Raw genomic sequence first — 17,422 nt, forward strand, 5'->3', positions numbered from 1 at the left:
TTACAGATCTGAAATCGTATGGTTTGGCGTATTATTTTGCTCCATTAGCTATTTTAGGCATTTTATCAGATATTGAAAAGTACAAAATTCTTATTTTCAATGAATTTGTAATATTTCACAGGATGGGTGTATCCTAATGTATCTAGTCATCGCTCTGTGGTTGACATTTAGATTGTCTCTAATGAATAACACTTTAAAAACTTTGGAACTTGCCTGTTTTCCCAGGAAGGGGACTGCCAGGGGCCTGGGCGGCCCCCAGGCACTAGGCAGAGATGCCAACACTTGTTGCCTGGCCCAGGGCAGGGCCTGGGAGTTCAGGGAGGGAGTGCAGGGACGGGGCCCCTGCATGTCCCTTGGGTGAATCCAGCGCAGCCTGCACAGCGGGTGACCACCCTGACGCTGAGTAGGTCCATCAGGGATGTCACTTGGCTCAACCAGGTGGGCGAGTGTGCCGAAGGCTGGTCACCTCTGGTTTGCAGAAAGTGGTTGAAGGGGTTCCTGGTGGCACACAAGCCCTGTCAAGGCCGTTTTCTTGGTGGTGGAGGGCTGCCACTCCGTGGAGACTTTTCAGAAGTACACCTCACAGGGGCGAGTTCTGCTTCCTCTAGCCAGAAGCAGAGATCAAAACTCAGGAGGGGGCAGAGCTTGCAGGAACCTTCTTTCTCTCACACAGCAGGTGCCTTCAAAGGCTGTGAGTCCCCCTTGTTGCCAAACATGTGAGTGAGGAATGCGACGGCCGCCCTGTGGCTATGGCTATTAGCGGGTGTGTTTACTTCTACCTCCTGATCTTAGCTGCTAAACCTGGGACAGACAGCAAAGACAGCAGTCTTATGGTTAGCATTTTTTAAAAAATTATTTTATTGAAGTATAGTTGATTTACAATGTGTTAATTTCTGCTGTGCAACACAGTGATTGTTATATATATATATACATATATATATATACATTATTTTTCATATTCTTTTTATTATAGTTTATCACAGGGTGTTGAATATAGTTCCCTGTGCTATACAGTAGGCCCTTGTTGTCTATCCATTCTATATATAAGAGTTTGCGTCTAGAATGGTTAGCATTTAACACATTGTAAAACTTTGGCATTTTTAGAGTAAAAAAATACATTTTCAGAGCTAACGTCAGCCTAACTTCACACTTTATAAAGAAGCCGTTTCCCTTGCCTAATTACATAAACCTCTTTCGTGGCAGAGCCATGACCATGTTCTTATCTAATGGTGATACCATTCAGATGCACTCAGAGGCTTCCTGTTTTTTTTCTTTTTGCCACATCGAGAGGCCTGTGGGATCTTAGTTCCCTGACCAGGGATCAAACCTGTGCCCCTGCAGTGGAAGCGCACAACCCTAACCACTGGACCGCCAGGGAAGTCCCACTCAGAGGCTTTCTAACCAAACGTTTTGAAGGTTTGTGTTGGCCTTGGTATAGACCTTTAACTTTTCCATGTAGGGAGGTAATTCTTACCTTTTTAGATGGTGCCACTCTGTTCTTAGAGTGCCACATTTCCTTAAAACTTCTTTCGGCATGAATATAGACCTATACGCATTTTCGAGGAGTATTAAAACTACAATTTGAAAACTTCTCGTGAAATAACGTTGTGACGTCCAGTGAAGGTCCGGCCCAACCGGAAGTTGCTGATTTAAGGCCACCGTGACTAACAAGATTTCTATTTCTGTACTTTTTATTGGAAATTGTGAGTAGAGTTATTTGATTTCCAGTCATTATCATTAATAACATTAAAAATAAGCTTCACTGGCAAAAAGGATTTTGAGAGATGAAGAAGGACCACAGAAGCATGTTGGAAATGAGGCAGGTTGAGGAGCCTGAAAGGGACCCTGTGTGTGTGAGGCTACTTCCTTCACACACTAGTCTCTTTCCCTTTGGTGAGCCTCACAGCTAAGGTCCTTAATTATAGAAGAGTGTGTGTGTGTGTGTACCAGTGTGTGAGGGCAGGTGAAAATGGAGGAGAATGTGTGTGTATACTTTTACACGTGTGAATATGTGCAAGCTCATTGTGTGAGGGTGTATAAGAGTGAGTGTGTGTGCACACGTGTGTGTATGTGTGAGAGTGGTGAGGGTGTGTGTGTGCACGTGTGGAAGGCATATGTGAGTGTGTGTGTATGCATGGGTGTGTGTATTATCTCTCCAGATTGTGGGTCCCTCAGGGGTGAAGGCTGCTATTTTCTGTCTCTCTCTCTTCCTAACTGAAAGGTAAGCACATCCATGTTGCTGCAAATGGCATTATTTCATTATTCTTTATGGTTGAGTAGTATTCCATTGTGTGTGTGTGTGTGTGTGTGTGTATACACACACCCCCCACATCTTTTTTATCCATTCATCTGCTGATGGACATTTAGGTTGCTTCCATGTCTTGGCTATTGTAAACAGTGCTGCAATGAACATTGGGGTGCATGAATCTTTTTGAATTAGAATTTTCTCTGGATATATGCCCAGGAGTGGGATTGCTGGATCGTATGGTAGCTCTATTTTTAGTTTTTTAAGGAACCTGAATACTATTCTCCATAGTGGCTAGAGATTATCATACTAAGTGAAGTAAATCAGACAGAGAAAGACAAATATATGACACTGATTATATGTGGAATCTAAAAAATTGATATAAATGAACTTATTTACAAAACAAAAATAGACTCACAGACATAGAAAAGAAACTTATGGTTACCAAAGGTGAAAGAGGGCGGAGGGATAAATTAGGAGTTTGGGATTCAAATATACACACTACTATATATAAAATAGACAACCAACAAGGACCACTATATAGCACAGGGAACTATATTCAATATCTTGTAATAACCTATAATGGAAAAGAATCTAAAAAAGAATATATATATATGTATATATATCTATATATGTGTGTGTATATATATATATATATATATATATATATATATATATATATATATATATATATATATATATAAAATGGAGTCACTTTGCTGTACACCTGGAACTAACACAACATTGTAAATCAACTATATTTCAATAAAAATTTTCAAAAAATTTAAAAAAGAAAGTCACACTTAGGCAAAAAAATAAAAAAATAAACAAAACAAAATAAAAGTAAGCACAGACTACGAAGCTGATGTACAAAGTGGTTATAAACGGGTAACAGAAATGTGGAAACTGAGGCACATTGAGGTCGCATTGCTTAAAGTAAGTGTGGTATGAGGAAAAGCATAGTCCGGCGAGGAGATGAGAACTGCTGGTCCTGAGAGTGGGGGGCTCTTCCTGGATCCCAGAACCTATCTCAGTGCCTGGTGCGTGGTTTGTACACAAACACGTTCAGCCAGTGGCGAGAACCCCTGCGGATCCTGCACATCCGCCGTGCTGTGCTGTTCTAAATGCTTTGGCAAATCTTCCCAGGAACCCCCAGGCACAGAGAATGTGAGGAACACCAGCTGGTTAGGGTTGGAGATGTGAGTCAGCATAAGCAGGCTGGCTCTTCCTCTTGCCCACCATGAACGGGGGTGCTGAGGGCAATTCTGGGATGCGGCCACAGAATTCAAGAGATTCTCAAGAGGTCACAGGATCCAACTTCCACCTTTAAGAAGCATAACAAGACCTCTAGCCTATTTCTGAAGCTCTCCAGAATTAGAGGTTCTCCAATTGCCTTAGTCTCCCCAACCAGGCTCTTTCTTCTAATCACAGATTGGTCAAGAAGACCAAATGAGCTGCCTCATGCCAGCAGCTGCCCCGCGCATGCCGGTCCCCCAGTTTTTAATGTCTCCTTGCTTCTCCACAGGTTTGCCAAGCTGCTGCTGCGCCTCCCAGCCTTGCGCTCCATCGGCTTGAAATGCCTGGAGCACCTCTTCTTCTTCAAGCTCATCGGGGACACACCCATTGACACCTTCCTAATGGAGATGTTGGAGACCCCGCTGCAGATCACCTGAGCCTCACCAGACACAGCCTCCTACACAGGACTAGTCAGGGCAGGTGTGTGTGGACCACCCCCCTGCACACGTTCCTCCACCTCCCACCCCCAACCCTTCCTGTTCCCCAAACGTGATGCTTATAATAAAGAAACCTTTCTACACATGCAACTTTTATAGGTGGAGTTTTGTATAGATGTTAACGGTAACCCTTCTTTGCTATCTAAGGGGCTGGGGATCTTTCTGGAAGTTCTTGGGAAAACTAACCAAGCCTCTGTACATATAATTAGTTTAAATTATTTTTTCACTTGCATTGGAAAGCCAATGACCGAATAATAAAGTAATATATGTGATATTGGCACTGCTTGGAGCATGGGGTGAATTATTGTGCAGCAGGGCAGTTATCTCAGAGGTGGGAGGAAAGGTATGGGGGGTTAGGAATGGGGGATGGGGCTGGGGTCCTGAAACAATAAATCCCACAGTTAGATACCCCATGTCTAAGCTGGGCACAGCTAGCTTTGCCCCAGGGTAGCCCCTGGAGAGATTGGGAAGAAACATTGTCTTTCAGCGCCAGCTTGGTTTTTTGTTTGTTTGTTTGTTTGTTGCTCTTTTCCTCCTAAGAATAATGAGTACTAACAGCCTTGTCCTGACTGGGGGCAATGGAGTATAAGGGCAAGAGTAGATGTTCTTTTTTTTTTTTTTAATTTTTATTTTATATTGGAGTATAGTTGATTAACAATGTTGTGTTAGTTTCAGGTGTACAGCAAAGTGATTCAGTTATACATACACATGTATCTATTCTTCTTCAAATTCTTTTCCTATTTAGGTTAGAGAAGATGTGCTCTTGATGGGGGAAGACACGGGTCCTGGGAGTTGGTGGGAGGTGGTAATGGATTTTGGTAATGGTAAAGGAATGGATTTTCTGTCCTTAACTAGCAACAATAACAAAAAGACCAGAGTGCACCAAATTTGTTTTCCATCATTATCTAACTATATGTAGCCTGTTCTTAACAACTTACTGACCAGAGACGCATTAATACGTCTTTTGTTGCCCAAACATTGTTGACCGGAGTGTTTCAATATTCACTTACATAACAAATTGCTGGCCACAGGCATTAGTTTCTGCAAAAATCCTCCGGTCAATAATGTGTTAAAAGGGGAAGAGAGAAAAGCTCTTCCAGCTTCTAGCCTGTGATCACCTAGTGTCTTAGAGCCCTGCTGTCTGCTGGACAGTGACCTCCTTGAGGGTAGAAACTGTGTCTAATGGACATCACAGCCAGCCTATACAGCCCATCTTGTTCAAGTCACCTTCCTGCCATCTGCAGAAACAGGACTTAATGGATACACAATTCTATGCCCCTTAGGGTTGTAGAGTATACAACCTGAACAGCCGCACATGGCTTACCTTCTTCATACCACCAGAACCTGATCTGGGGTCTGGCATGCAGTAGGCACATACTAAAAGTGTGTTGTTGAATTGGGTTCCACACAACTGGAAAGAATTCCCTAAAGGTTTTTGTGATGGCAGCTGCGTCATTCCGCATCAGCAAGTTGTCCTCTCAGAAAAACCCCGGGGCTAACTCTCCAGTCCAAATATATTCATCAGTGATCATGCAATTTAGGAGAAATAAAAATTGCTTTATTCCTGGGAAAGAAAAGTTTAGGGATCCCTTAGACTTGGACATTAAGCAATGGAATTAAAATCAATTATGCTGGTTTTTTCGTTTTGTTTTTCAACTGCATTTATTTGTGAACCATGATGAAAATGATTGGGGTGGGAGGAGACTAGAATTTAATGCTGGGCTCTCTGACCGCTTCCCTCTGCCAGCATAACTCACTGGACACCTTCAGCTGCCTTATAGGTAACATGGGGCTTCCATGGAAACCCATCATGCCCCAGGTGTGGTAACCCGAGTTCCATTCCAATCTTTGATCCCTTCCTCACTGAACCCTAGCTCTTGCCTGGAGCAAAATTCAGGCTGATGAATGCCCAGCAGGGCGTCTGAACATAGATCACGTGGTGTCTCCTGGAATTGTTGCCCCAGAACCCGCTGAGTTAGGCAGGAGCTGGTCAGGCATCTCTCCCAAGGCTCGTCCCAGGACATTCGGGGTCCCTAAGGCCACCTCCTTCCTGACCTGGTCCCCCTCACACCCCAGGATGAGCAACTGAGTGAATGTTCAATATTCTTTAAGGCTCTCATCCACAGCAGCCACGAGAAGCTTCTAGAGCCTACACCCCTGAAGAGAGACCTTCCTCATTCAGCTCACGTCACCGACAAGAGGAGTCAGCTCGTGGAGAGAACAGATTGTCCCAACAATGCTGATTAATGTTCCCTGAGACTCACAGCCCCATACTCCCCAGGCTGACTTACACAGATAACAAAATCAGAGGAGTCAGTCTTGTGTTCCCAAGAGTTCTCATGGAGCCGAGACCCAAGGCTCCGGGGTGAAGAGTATGGATTCTGGACACAGCCAGCCAGAGCCTGGCTCCTGGATCCACCTGCTGGTGGTCTTGTGCTTGGGGGGAAGTTGCTTCACCTTTCTGGCTCTTCTTTCTTTCCCTTATTTGCAAACATCAGATAATAATACCTACCTCGTAAGGATAAAAGATAAAAAGATGCAGGAAGCCCAGTGTAACAGCATGTATGTGCCTTGGCACAAGACATACTTGAGTTTGAGTCCTGACTTTGCCATTCGTGATGGACATCAGTCTCGCCAAGCCTCAATGACCTGATCTGTAAATTGGGATAATTATACTCTTTGCCCTAGGATTCTTGCCAAGATGATATAGATAATGTGTGCAAAGCTTTTATCACAGTATCTGGCATAGAAGATGGGCAAAAGTGTTAGTTAATTTTCTTCTGAAGTGTGAGACTGTAGTTAAAACTTAATCTCTGGTTCTGAGATTACAGAACATTCTATTCCACATTCTGGTCAGGATCATCCAACGTACCGTGCAAAGAATCACACCATTCTGGTTTCTCGTTTTGGTTTAACCCCTGTATTCTAGTTTGTATCTTCATCAGTAAAATGGGACTAAGGCCCCACTTACCTATCAGTGCTGACACTACACATCACATGGGAGAGCCTTGTGTGAGCTGCGAAGGCTACACAAGTGGAAGAGGTTTGGAAACTGTAGAGCCTATGTTCTGAGTTACACGCTGGAAACTAGTGGTTATAAACAAGGGCTCTGGAGTCAGTCCAGCGGCTTCCGTTCAAATCCCATCTCTGATCACTGAGTGACCTTCGGCACGTGACTTAACCTCCTGGAACTTAGTCTTTGCAAACTTAGACTTTGTAAACTGGGAATAATAATATTACCTGCTCACAGGGCTTATTGAGAGACTTAAGTGGGGGGATCTATGAGACACACAGCACACGGTCAGCTCTCAATTAATTTCAGTTACAGTACCTATTATTACTGATCCAGATATTTTCTACAGGATTCCTGCTCTGAAAAGAAAGTCCTAGACTCCATGGAAAACCCCCTCTCCAATTCTCTCCTCCGCACCCTTATTCTTCAGCCTGATGGCTCCCCATATTAGCCTCTTCCTCTGTGTTTACACTTCATCAGTGAAACACGGTCCCCTACCTTCCTCAGATGGTGGCTGTGGAAATGAGTGAGATAATGTAATGTATGTAATGTTGTACCTTATGAGGGATTATTAAAAAGATGCCATTTGCTCAGCACACATTTCTTGGCCTTGGCCGCTCCTGTTCATATCATTCGGTGAAACCAATCAAATGATATTTGATGATAATTTTATGTTACTTCCTTGCTCAAAAACTTTCAATGACTTCCTTTTTTCTGTTAGGCAGTAGTTCTCATCAGGAGGCAATTTGGCTACCTCCCCGCCCCCCAGGGGATGGGAGGTTTAGCAATGTCTGAAGAGGTTGTCACAACCGGGGGAGATCTATTGGGTAGATGCCAGGGATGCTGCTAAACATCTATGACACACGGGGCCGCCCCTACAACAAAGAACTATCAGCCCCCAAATGTCAATCGTGCTGACAGTGGGACTCTGCCCTCACGCATCACTAATGGAACAGAAAACGGAATGGAATTTTCCTATTGTTTAACAATTTTGGCTCAAGCCCCAAGGTGAGGCCAGGAGGTCCCCTCACAGTCTAAAGAGGAACTACTAGATGCTTCCACACAGGACTTATTAAGGTAGATGAACTGATGTATGGTATTTGTGGGAATGTAAATTGGTGCAGCCACAGTGGAAAACAGTATGGAGGTTCCTCAAAAATGTAAAGATAGAACTACCATATGACCCAGCAATTCCACTCCTGGGTATATATCTGTAAAAAACAAAAACACTAATTTGAAAAGATATATGCACCCCAGTGTTCATGGCAGCATTATTTACAATAGCCAAGGTATGGAAGCAACCCAAGTGTCCATCAACAGATGAATGGTTAAAGAAGGTGTGGTATATATACAATGGAATACTACTGGCCATAAAAAGGAATGAAATTTTGCCATATGAAGCAACATGGATGGACTTGGAGGGCATTATGCTAAGTGAAATAAGTCAGACAGAAAAAGCCAAATACTGTATGATATCACTTACATGTGGAATCTAAAATAAAACAAACTAGTGAATATAACAAAAAAGAAGCAGACTCACAAATATAGGGAACAAACTAGTGGTTACCAGTGGCTGTGGCAGGGAGTGGGGGCAATACAGGGGTAAGGGATTAAGAGATACAAACTATTGGGTATAAAATAAGCTACAAATATTAATTGTATAACACAGGGAATAGAGCCAATATTTTATAATAACTATAAATGGAGTATAACCTTTAAAACTTGTGAAACACTATATTGTACACATGTAACTTACATAATATTGTACAGCAACTATACTTTAATAAAAGAAAAAAAATGTTGAGCTGATTCTGTGACTTTTACCCTATACTTCTTGAGCCAATATTCATAGAGGATTGAAATTGAAGAATAAGGGGGTACTCGGGGGCAATGCTGTGGCTTTACCCCACCCCTTCAGGGGGCCCAGGAGGGGGAAGGGACCCCCATATCCAAGCCAAGTGAAGGGGACAGAAAAGAACCCCTTCATTGAGACTGGATGCAGGTACCTACGAGAAGGGGAGGCTGGTCCCTCGCTCCTGGCTGGATGCTTGCTGTGTGGCAGAAACACAGGGCCACCTTGATGGGAGTGAGAGAGTGCTTGGAGAGGAGATACCTGTGAACATACAGACTGATGCCTTCTTCTTGACTAGAGCACTCTGAAGACAGGAGTCCATCTTGAGGGTGATGGTGGGGTAGAGAGAGAGGGCAGCAGTGCACGCCTTACCCCCCGTACCTGGTATGGTCAGGATGCGTTATTTTCTCTCAGTCAAGTGAATATCCTGGAAGAAAGTCATGCTTAGAATACCCTAAAGGTACCAAGTTCAAGGGGACGGCCAGTCAATTTCAAGGGACCCCCTTAGTAAGAGGCCACTGGTTGAACTCCTATGGGCAGTGACTAAGGGTCAAACAGAGATTGACATCATCTCAAACTGGAGGTCAAGCTGAGCATGCATTGGATATACCCGGTTACTGGGCAGCGTAACATCCCCGTGGGGCCTCTTGAAGAACTCACATATGCCCCTAACAAGAGACATCTGGCAGGGACTTGCTACACGAAGGCACTGATAGCACTTCATCCTTAAGAACTTTCTTAAGAACCTTCCCTGTCTTCCCATCCTTTCTCCAGGGCCCCGATTCCCTGGTGGAGAGAGGGAAGGAAGACCCAGGAGAGGAAGGAGGGAGAAAAGTGGAGGAAGAGTGAAGGAGTATCCTCACCTTCCTCCCAGAGCAGGTCCCTGGGCCAGCGGTCAGGCCGATGGGAAGGGACTTTGAATTCAGTGCAAGACTGAAGTTCAGATTCGACTGGATTTTTAACGATCACAGTGAAATGTTCTAAGCATTGCCTGAGGCACCATCAGTGGGCAAAGAAAGGAGATACCACAGGGCAGTTTGGAGGCTGTGGCTGGAAGAAAGAAAGCCCTTTCCTGTCTATATCCCACTGACGTTAGAGGCTTCACGGTACGACTGCACTGGTCAAAACTGGGGCCAGCCTGCACCACCTTGACTGCCTTCTTTGGTTGCCTTGGCAATGCCATGCCCACTTTCCCCTCGGAGTCAGCCCAGATGGCCCATCTGAGCCCTTCGGCCGAGTGCATCAGCTGGAATGATTTCATTTCGCTTCTGAGATGAGCCCAGGCTTTCTAGCAGGACAATCAAGGCTCCCCAAGGCTAGGTCCCAAGGCAAAACTTGCCAGCTTTCTCTTTCTCACACGTCGCCCAGCGCTCACTTCCCCCCAGTGTAATCTTTCTCCAACAACCTGCTGACTACGTCTTTGCTCAGATTGTCTTCTCTGCCTGGCATGACTTCTGCACCAGTTGCACTTATCCAAGGCCTATTCATCCTCTAAGGCCAGCTCAAATGCAACATCCCTAGGAAGCTTGTCCTGGTCTCTCTGTCTTTGTAATTTTATCGTTATTTGGGGCCTCCATTTTGATTATACTAACATGGTGTTCTGCATTATTGGCCATTTGTATGTACTATCCACTTTGCTTGTAAACTCTTTGAGAGCAGAGATCATGTCTGATTCAACTGTGTATCCACAACAACTCTGAGCAGAGTGCAAGGTGGTGTTCAAAACATGTTTAGTGGGATTGGTACCTTTGGCTTCATTCCCAATAGATGGCAGCCCGTTGCAAGTAGAAGTCCCGTAGCGAGCCCAGGAACCTCCCCATTGGAGCCACGAGTCAGAAAACCAGCCTTGGGTAGACTGTTAACAGAAGGTATAAGGTCCCCACTGTCTTCCGAGTTACTCTTCATGGCATGGTGGGCAGTGACCAGGAAGTTGAGGCACGTTCTTTGCCTTCAAGGAACTTATAATTGAGAAAATAGAAAGCACAAGGATCACAGGATACTAAGAAATGAAATGTCTATAGCATTCTGGAGTTCACAAAGCACATAAAGGTCTTCAATTGTAATCTGGGCTCAGAGAAATAGGCAGGGGAGCTCTTGTTATCCCCATCTTAAAGATGAAGAAACTGGGCTTCCCTGGTGGCGCAGTGGTTGAGAATCTGCCTGCTAATGCAGGGGACACGGGTTCGAGCCCTGGTCTGGGAAGATCCCACATGCCGCGGAGCAACTGGGCCCGTGAGCCACAACTACTGAGCCTGAGCGTCTGGAGCCTCTGCTCCGCAACAAGAGAGGCCGCGATAGTGAGAGGCCCGCGCACCGCGATGAAGAGTGGCCCCCACTCGCCGCAACTGGAGAAAGCCCTCACACAGAAACGAAGACCCGACACAGCCAAAAATAAACATAATAAAAAAAAAAAAAAAAAAGATGAAGAAACTGAGACCCTAGAGATTCATGACTTGCCCCAGGACCTCCAGGTGGGCAGTGTAAGGACCTCAGCCACCCTCATTGCCAATGGAGAGCAAGTGCCACTGCACTCCAAGGTCTCTGGTCCTATATCTTCAGCACTACCTTTGTATTTGATGCCCAAGAAATACACGTAGGTTAAGGGATTGATACATACAATAAGCAAATATAAAATAATAAAGTGTTTTTTAATACATGTGGAACTTGGGCAAACAAATCACATTTATGTTTGAAATCTTCGAAACTTTGGCTGCAATGATATATTCTTTGGATAGTTCTCCTTTACATTTGTCTTCAGAACTGATTTAGAGGTCACCTAAGAAAAATGGTCTCATTGTTCTAAATCAAAAGCTCATTAAATGACTGCAATAACTACCAGAGGACCCAGATTCACGTCACCCCCATCTATCCAGAACCCACTATACACTAGGTCCTGGGCTCTGTACTTTCGTACCTCCAGCTTTATTTCATCCCTTATTTAATAGATTTGGCTGCTTCCAAAAAAATCAAATATACCCTATGTGAGTACTAATTTGTCACCACTGATGTAATTCAAAAGACTGGGACTCAGGCCCTGGAGGATGCTTCCCCTAAATGATCTCAAGGTTTCAGGCAAAAAACCAATAATGCCTTCCCCCCTGGAGAAAGATTGGGGCCCCTGATACAGGATTAATTTAGGGCGTTCCTGGGAGGGACTGAGCAGGGAACAGAATAGAAAGCACTCCCCTCCCCCTTTCCCCAAGGCAGGCAGGAAAGGAGAATCTGGGAAAGGACCCTCACCCCTCTCCATGGAAAACTCCATGGAAATGTCTCTCGTGACAGTTTTGGAGCGCACAGCCATCTCCGACCACACTGAGCTGGCCCAGGTCCAGGCCCCCAGGGGAGGATCTTCTCGGTCAGCGCAGCTGCGGGAGGCTTGTAACCCGCTCAGCCCCAGCTGAACGTTCAGTGCCAAGATTGTTAGGCATGGGCGCCCTCTGCTGCCGGCTCGGAGCATCACAGTCACTTTCCGGAGAAAGCGGCTTCTAGGAGGGGCGGGATTTTTAAAATGGAAAACAAATAATAGTTTGAAAAATGAACCTCAAGTGGACTCAGAAGGTCAAATAGGCACTCACTCAATGGAGGTTTAGCTTCCGGAGAAATGGGCTCAGAAGAGGAATCTCAAAGAAGAAAGAATGGAGAATCTCATGGAGAATGCTTAGAAACAGGAGTTCGTCTAAGCTGGGAAGGAACAATCTTCTGGGTAAACGAAACACAGACCTGTAGCTGCTAAACCACCAATATTACATATGGAGTCCAAGGACAAGGCCACGTCAGGACTGGTTCATTGCAACAAGGGACGTTCCCATGGCAACACTGACAATTAGACTTCTTTCTCAGAGGTAGAACTGGGGACTTTTGAGAGTGACTGAATGTGAGTTTTCAATGGGACTGTGTTATAGGGTCTGTTGCTCTTTTCCTGTAGAGGTCATGTGCCAATTGCAGTGTAGAGTGTTAAAGTGCGAGATCAACCCTTCCCAAATGTGCAGAGACAGACATGGACATTCAGAGCAAGCTGAAGTCGTGGCACACTTGGAGGTAGCAATGCTAACGTCAGGCTACCTGGTGGAAAAAAAGCAAAGGACAAGGAGTCAGAAGACTGGGGTCCCCTCTGGTCACAGGCAGCAGGCTCCGTGTCTGACCTTGGGCAGTCACTGGACCCCTCAGGACTTCAGATCCCTCTTCGGCAGGGTCAAAGATTCTGACAAGAAGATCTCTAAGGTTCTCTCTACCGCACTGAATCAATAATGTCTTTTTAGAAATTGATTGATATTTTATTCCATGACCTTATAAGGAAGCAGGGGATCACCCTGAGCTCTCAGCACTGATTCCAGAGAAAATTCTGAAAGATCCTATATCTTAGAAAGTCCCGAATTTAAAGGATAAAACAAATAGATTAAAAATTGTTAAATTATTAATTGAGCACCTGCACCTACTATGGGTTAGTGTTCTGTCAAATGATAGAGCTATATAGCTGGTTTCTAACCCCAGTGGACATAACTGAGTTTATCCTTCTCAACAGATGGCAAAGAAGACCGTTCAAGGCACCTCTTTTGTTTCTTTTTCCCCTTCATCTGCTATCTCAAATCGAAATCCTCCCAAAGGTACCCTCTTCTTATGTATTTATAGTAGGTCCTTGAAAATCCACCTTCCATTTGTTATGTTTACGTATGACATCTATGGGGAATATTTAGTATTGTTTTGTATGTTTTAAAAATGTACATGGAGGGCTTCCCTGGTGGCGCAGTGGTTGAGAATCTGCCTGCTAATGCAGGGGACACGGGTTCGAGCCCTGGTCCGGGAAGATCCCACATGCCGCGGAGCAACTGGGCCCGTGAGCCACAGCTACTGAGCCTGCGCGTCTGGAGCCTGTGCCCTGCAACGGGAGGGGCCGCGATAGTGAGAGGCCCGCGCACCGCGATGAAGAGTGGCCCCCACTTGCCGCAACTAGAGAAAGCCCTCGCACGAAACGAAGACCCAACACAGCTAAAATAAATAAATAAATAGAGTAGCTATTAATTAAAAAAAAAAAAAGCTATATAAAAAAAAAGTACATGGATAAACAACAAGGTCCTACTGTATAGCACAGGGAACTATATTCAATATCCTGTGATAAACCATAATGGAAAAGAATATATATATGTATAACTGAGTCACTTTGCTGTACAGCAGAAATTAATGCAACATTGTAAATCAACTGTACTTCAATAAAGTTTTTTTAAATGTACATGAATGATTTTTTTGCTATCAATCTCCTTTTGATTCCTTCTTCTTTGTTTTACTCAGCATTATGCTTTGAGATCCATCAGTGATGCTCTACGTAGCTCTAGCCAATCCCTTCTGATTGCTGCACACTATTCCAGTAGAGTCTTCAGTGGTCTAGAATCCTTTCCCATGACAGGCACTCTTGCTCAGAGTTTCCTTGTTTACCTGTAAGGGAGTTTCTCTGGGGCGTATCCCAGTGGCAGGACTTGCCTAATTGTAGAGTAGTCACATGTTCATTTCACTCATACTTCCACCCTGCTCTCTAAGAATTTCACCAATATATGCTACCACCAGTGCCTGAGCGGCACATTTCTACACATCCTTCCTTGCATTTGGTCAAATTCTTAATTTTGTCAGTGTGTTGCACATCAAGTGAGACTTTTCTCTGAATTTCCTTTCTCTGATTACTGAAAAAGTTGGGCTCCATTCAGTGTTCTTCTTAGCCATTCAGATTTCCTCTTCCACGAATTTCCTATTTATAGTGTTCTAAGGGACTCGACCAAATTCTCTTCAGTGACCCAAAGCCCCCCAACATTCCCAAAATTGATTATTTTTTTCTTTCTCACCGGAAACCAATGGGCTCAGTAAGTTGTTCCTGTTATCTCTTTACTTAAATAGACTACAGCAAGATTTATATGCTTCCTCCAAGAGATAAATTTCACATCTTGGCAACAAACAGAATACATCATGCATGCAAAGATCCTATGAGAAATTTTGTTCAAAATGTGGACCAGCTTGCTGTTCATTGCAGCTGCTAAAGAACAGAGAGGCGGCTGCTTGTTTAATGAGCCTCAGGTGACCAATGGGATTCTGACTAATTGTTAACACTGCCAGTCATTGCTACCCTAAGAGGGTGCTGGAATAACCACCTCTCACATTCTGAAGCAGACACATAGGTACAGGTAAGGCCCCTAAAACTGTTTGGGGGAAGGGTCCAGGTTTGCTTGGGCACAAGAAAAAGTAAATCTCAGGAAGAGGACTGAAATACAAATGGTAAATCTCTGGGTTGAATGATAATGTGTTGGGTAGAGACTAAAGAGGAAAGTGAATTAAAATTTGAAAGGATCTCGAAGTTTCTGCCTTGTTGCCTATCTTAATTAAAAATTAGGCCTGGCCTGTGGGGGGCAGGTGTTACTCTTTTTTGGCAAGTGCCCAATATATATGTCCCTCGTCCAGCTTTCTATTGTGTTTCTTGACCTTTACTTACAGAGTGGCAGGAGTTCCTTAAATAATTTATGTATTATACCTTTGAAAACTATAGATGTTACAAGTGCGTTCTCCCAATCTAATATCATTTACTATCTTGAACAGAATCTTTAATTTTGATGTAGTCAAATCCATCCATTTCCCATTTTATGGTGTGCAAATCTGGAGCCTTGTTGCAGAAATCTCTTTCGTCCCAAAGTTTTAGAAACATGTTCTCATTCTAAAGTATGTAGTAAATTAACCTCACCACAGACTCCAGGAGTCAAGTGAGGGTCCAAGTATCTGCTTTGTAAGGGGTAGATTTAGACTGGAGACATGACAGGCCTTTCTTCCTGGATTAAAGACGTCCAGATCCACAGTGCAGGCTGACTTGATTCACCCCAGCCCCTTCCCAGGTGGAGAAGCCGGAGAATGGGCACCTGAAGTGGTGCGAGTGGTCCTGCTCGAGGGTTCATGCCATGGGTCCCTGGAGCACGTGGCTCACGCACTTGAACACACACAGGACGAGGCAGCAAGCCAGGGCTGTGCTGGTCCACATTGCCGATCCAGGGTAACGTGGCTGAGCGAGTGCCTGCTCGCTCCATTCCCACCAGTCAGACTAGTCGCTTTCCCCTCCATGAGGAGGAACAAGTGACAGGACAGAGAGGGAAGCTGAATGGTTTTTCCAGTACTTCTATCTCCAGTCGAGAAGCAGAAGCCTTTCAGCTTTGGGCTGAGATGGCAATGTGAGATTAGGAAGAGGAGGGAAGTGTAACAATTCCTCTCACTAGATAGTCTGAATATCTTCATATTACCGTTGAAGAGAATGAGGCTCAGAGAGGTTGATAACTTGTCCATGGTCACACAGGAATAGTACAGCCAGAGTTCAAAACCAGCTCTTAATTTCTCCTCTGTGACCCCAAACAGAGGGACGGACTCTGATCCCCTCCATGCTCTACCTTCCTCAAATCATTGCCTCCCAGGATACTGGAGCCTCGGTGGTCACTTGTCACCGTGGCCTGATCTTACTGCTGAGAACCTAGAGAGTAAAGGCACTTGTCTGAAGCTGCCAGCAAATCAGAGGCAGAGGATGTGTGTCTTCCAAACATGTCAGGAAGGGTTCTGCCTAATTGCTGGATGCTTTTAGTCTTGAGCTTCTGTTCCAATGAGACCAATGTAAACAACAGAGACCCAACTCAAACTGACTTAAGCAAAAAAGGGACTGTATTGTCTCCCCAACAGAAAAGTCTAAAGGCAGGTCCAGCTCTAGGCACAGCAGGATCCGTGCACCTGGATGGTGCCTTTTGAATTCCACGTGCCATCTCTTGGGTCTGCCTTTCTCTCTGTTAGAGCCACTCTTGGTAAGTTTGACCAAAGAGGACTTACCAGGAGCTCTAAGTGGGCATTCTGGCAGACCAGCGACCCTGGCAGAAAGAGAAGAGTATTTCTCTCTTACCCTATTCCAGCAGAAATCCTGGAGCAGGCGTTCACAACCTCTAATTGGTTGAGATCGATTTCCAGAACAACACATGGGGAGGGCGGTAGGAACAGCGACAACTGAATGAGAATGTATAGGGGTGGTTTCCTAAACTGAAATGAAAACGGAGGTATGGTCACCAGAAGAGGTGGGAATGGATGCTGAGAGGCCAAAAAAGCAAGATGTCAACAAAACTGGCAAATGCAAGCTGCGGTCACCTATGTTATCTCTCTGTGACTGCCTCTGCTGTACTCCTGGGCACCTATGCTGCACACACACGACATGCCAGACACTGGGCTCAGGGCTTTATATACATGACCTCACTCTGTCCTCCATGCCCTTCCGTGAGGTGGGTACCACCATGAGCCTCATTTTAATGATGAGGATAGAAAAGCTCAGGGAAGCTATATTACTAACTCAAGGTCACATAGCTAGTAAGGGATGGAACCTAAGCTCAAACTCAGGAACGCCTTCACTTAAATCACATACCATTCACCGCTACGTAGACACTGTTGAAATAAGACAGCTAATCCCAGGGAAAGAGGACTGCCTGCGTTCTGCAGATAATACAACATAAGCCCTTCCCCCCACCACCATTGCCAAATTGTAGAACAGAAAGCACAAATCCATACTTTCATTGCCTATGATTTCT

General features: G+C 44.8%; 1 protein-coding gene and 2 long non-coding RNA genes across 4 annotated transcripts in view; 2 read left to right on the plus strand and 1 right to left on the minus strand.

Annotated features, from left to right (window-relative positions):
• RXRG (retinoid X receptor gamma) overlaps positions 1 to 4,063 on the plus strand; it is a 43,591-nt gene extending 39,528 nt beyond the window's left edge. For both annotated transcript variants that reach the window (XM_082397507.1, XM_082397508.1), the window contains one exon: positions 3,771 to 4,063. In XM_082397507.1, coding sequence (XP_082253633.1) covers positions 3,771 to 3,918 — 148 coding nt within the window. In that variant the 3' untranslated portion in view covers positions 3,919 to 4,063. The remainder of the gene's footprint in view (positions 1 to 3,770) is intronic.
• Positions 1 to 17,422, minus strand: part of LOC309636003 — a 702,830-nt gene that overhangs the window by 232,596 nt on the left and 452,812 nt on the right. The gene's annotated exons all lie outside the window — the stretch shown is intronic.
• Positions 13,479 to 14,055, plus strand: LOC309631296. Its single transcript, XR_014246178.1, has 2 exons — positions 13,479 to 13,546; positions 13,879 to 14,055. It is a non-coding gene; the product is annotated as an uncharacterized lncRNA (long non-coding RNA).

This window comes from Balaenoptera borealis (assembly GCF_965194805.1).
Source record: "Balaenoptera borealis genome assembly, chromosome: 1".
NCBI lineage: Eukaryota > Metazoa > Chordata > Mammalia > Artiodactyla > Balaenopteridae > Balaenoptera > Balaenoptera borealis.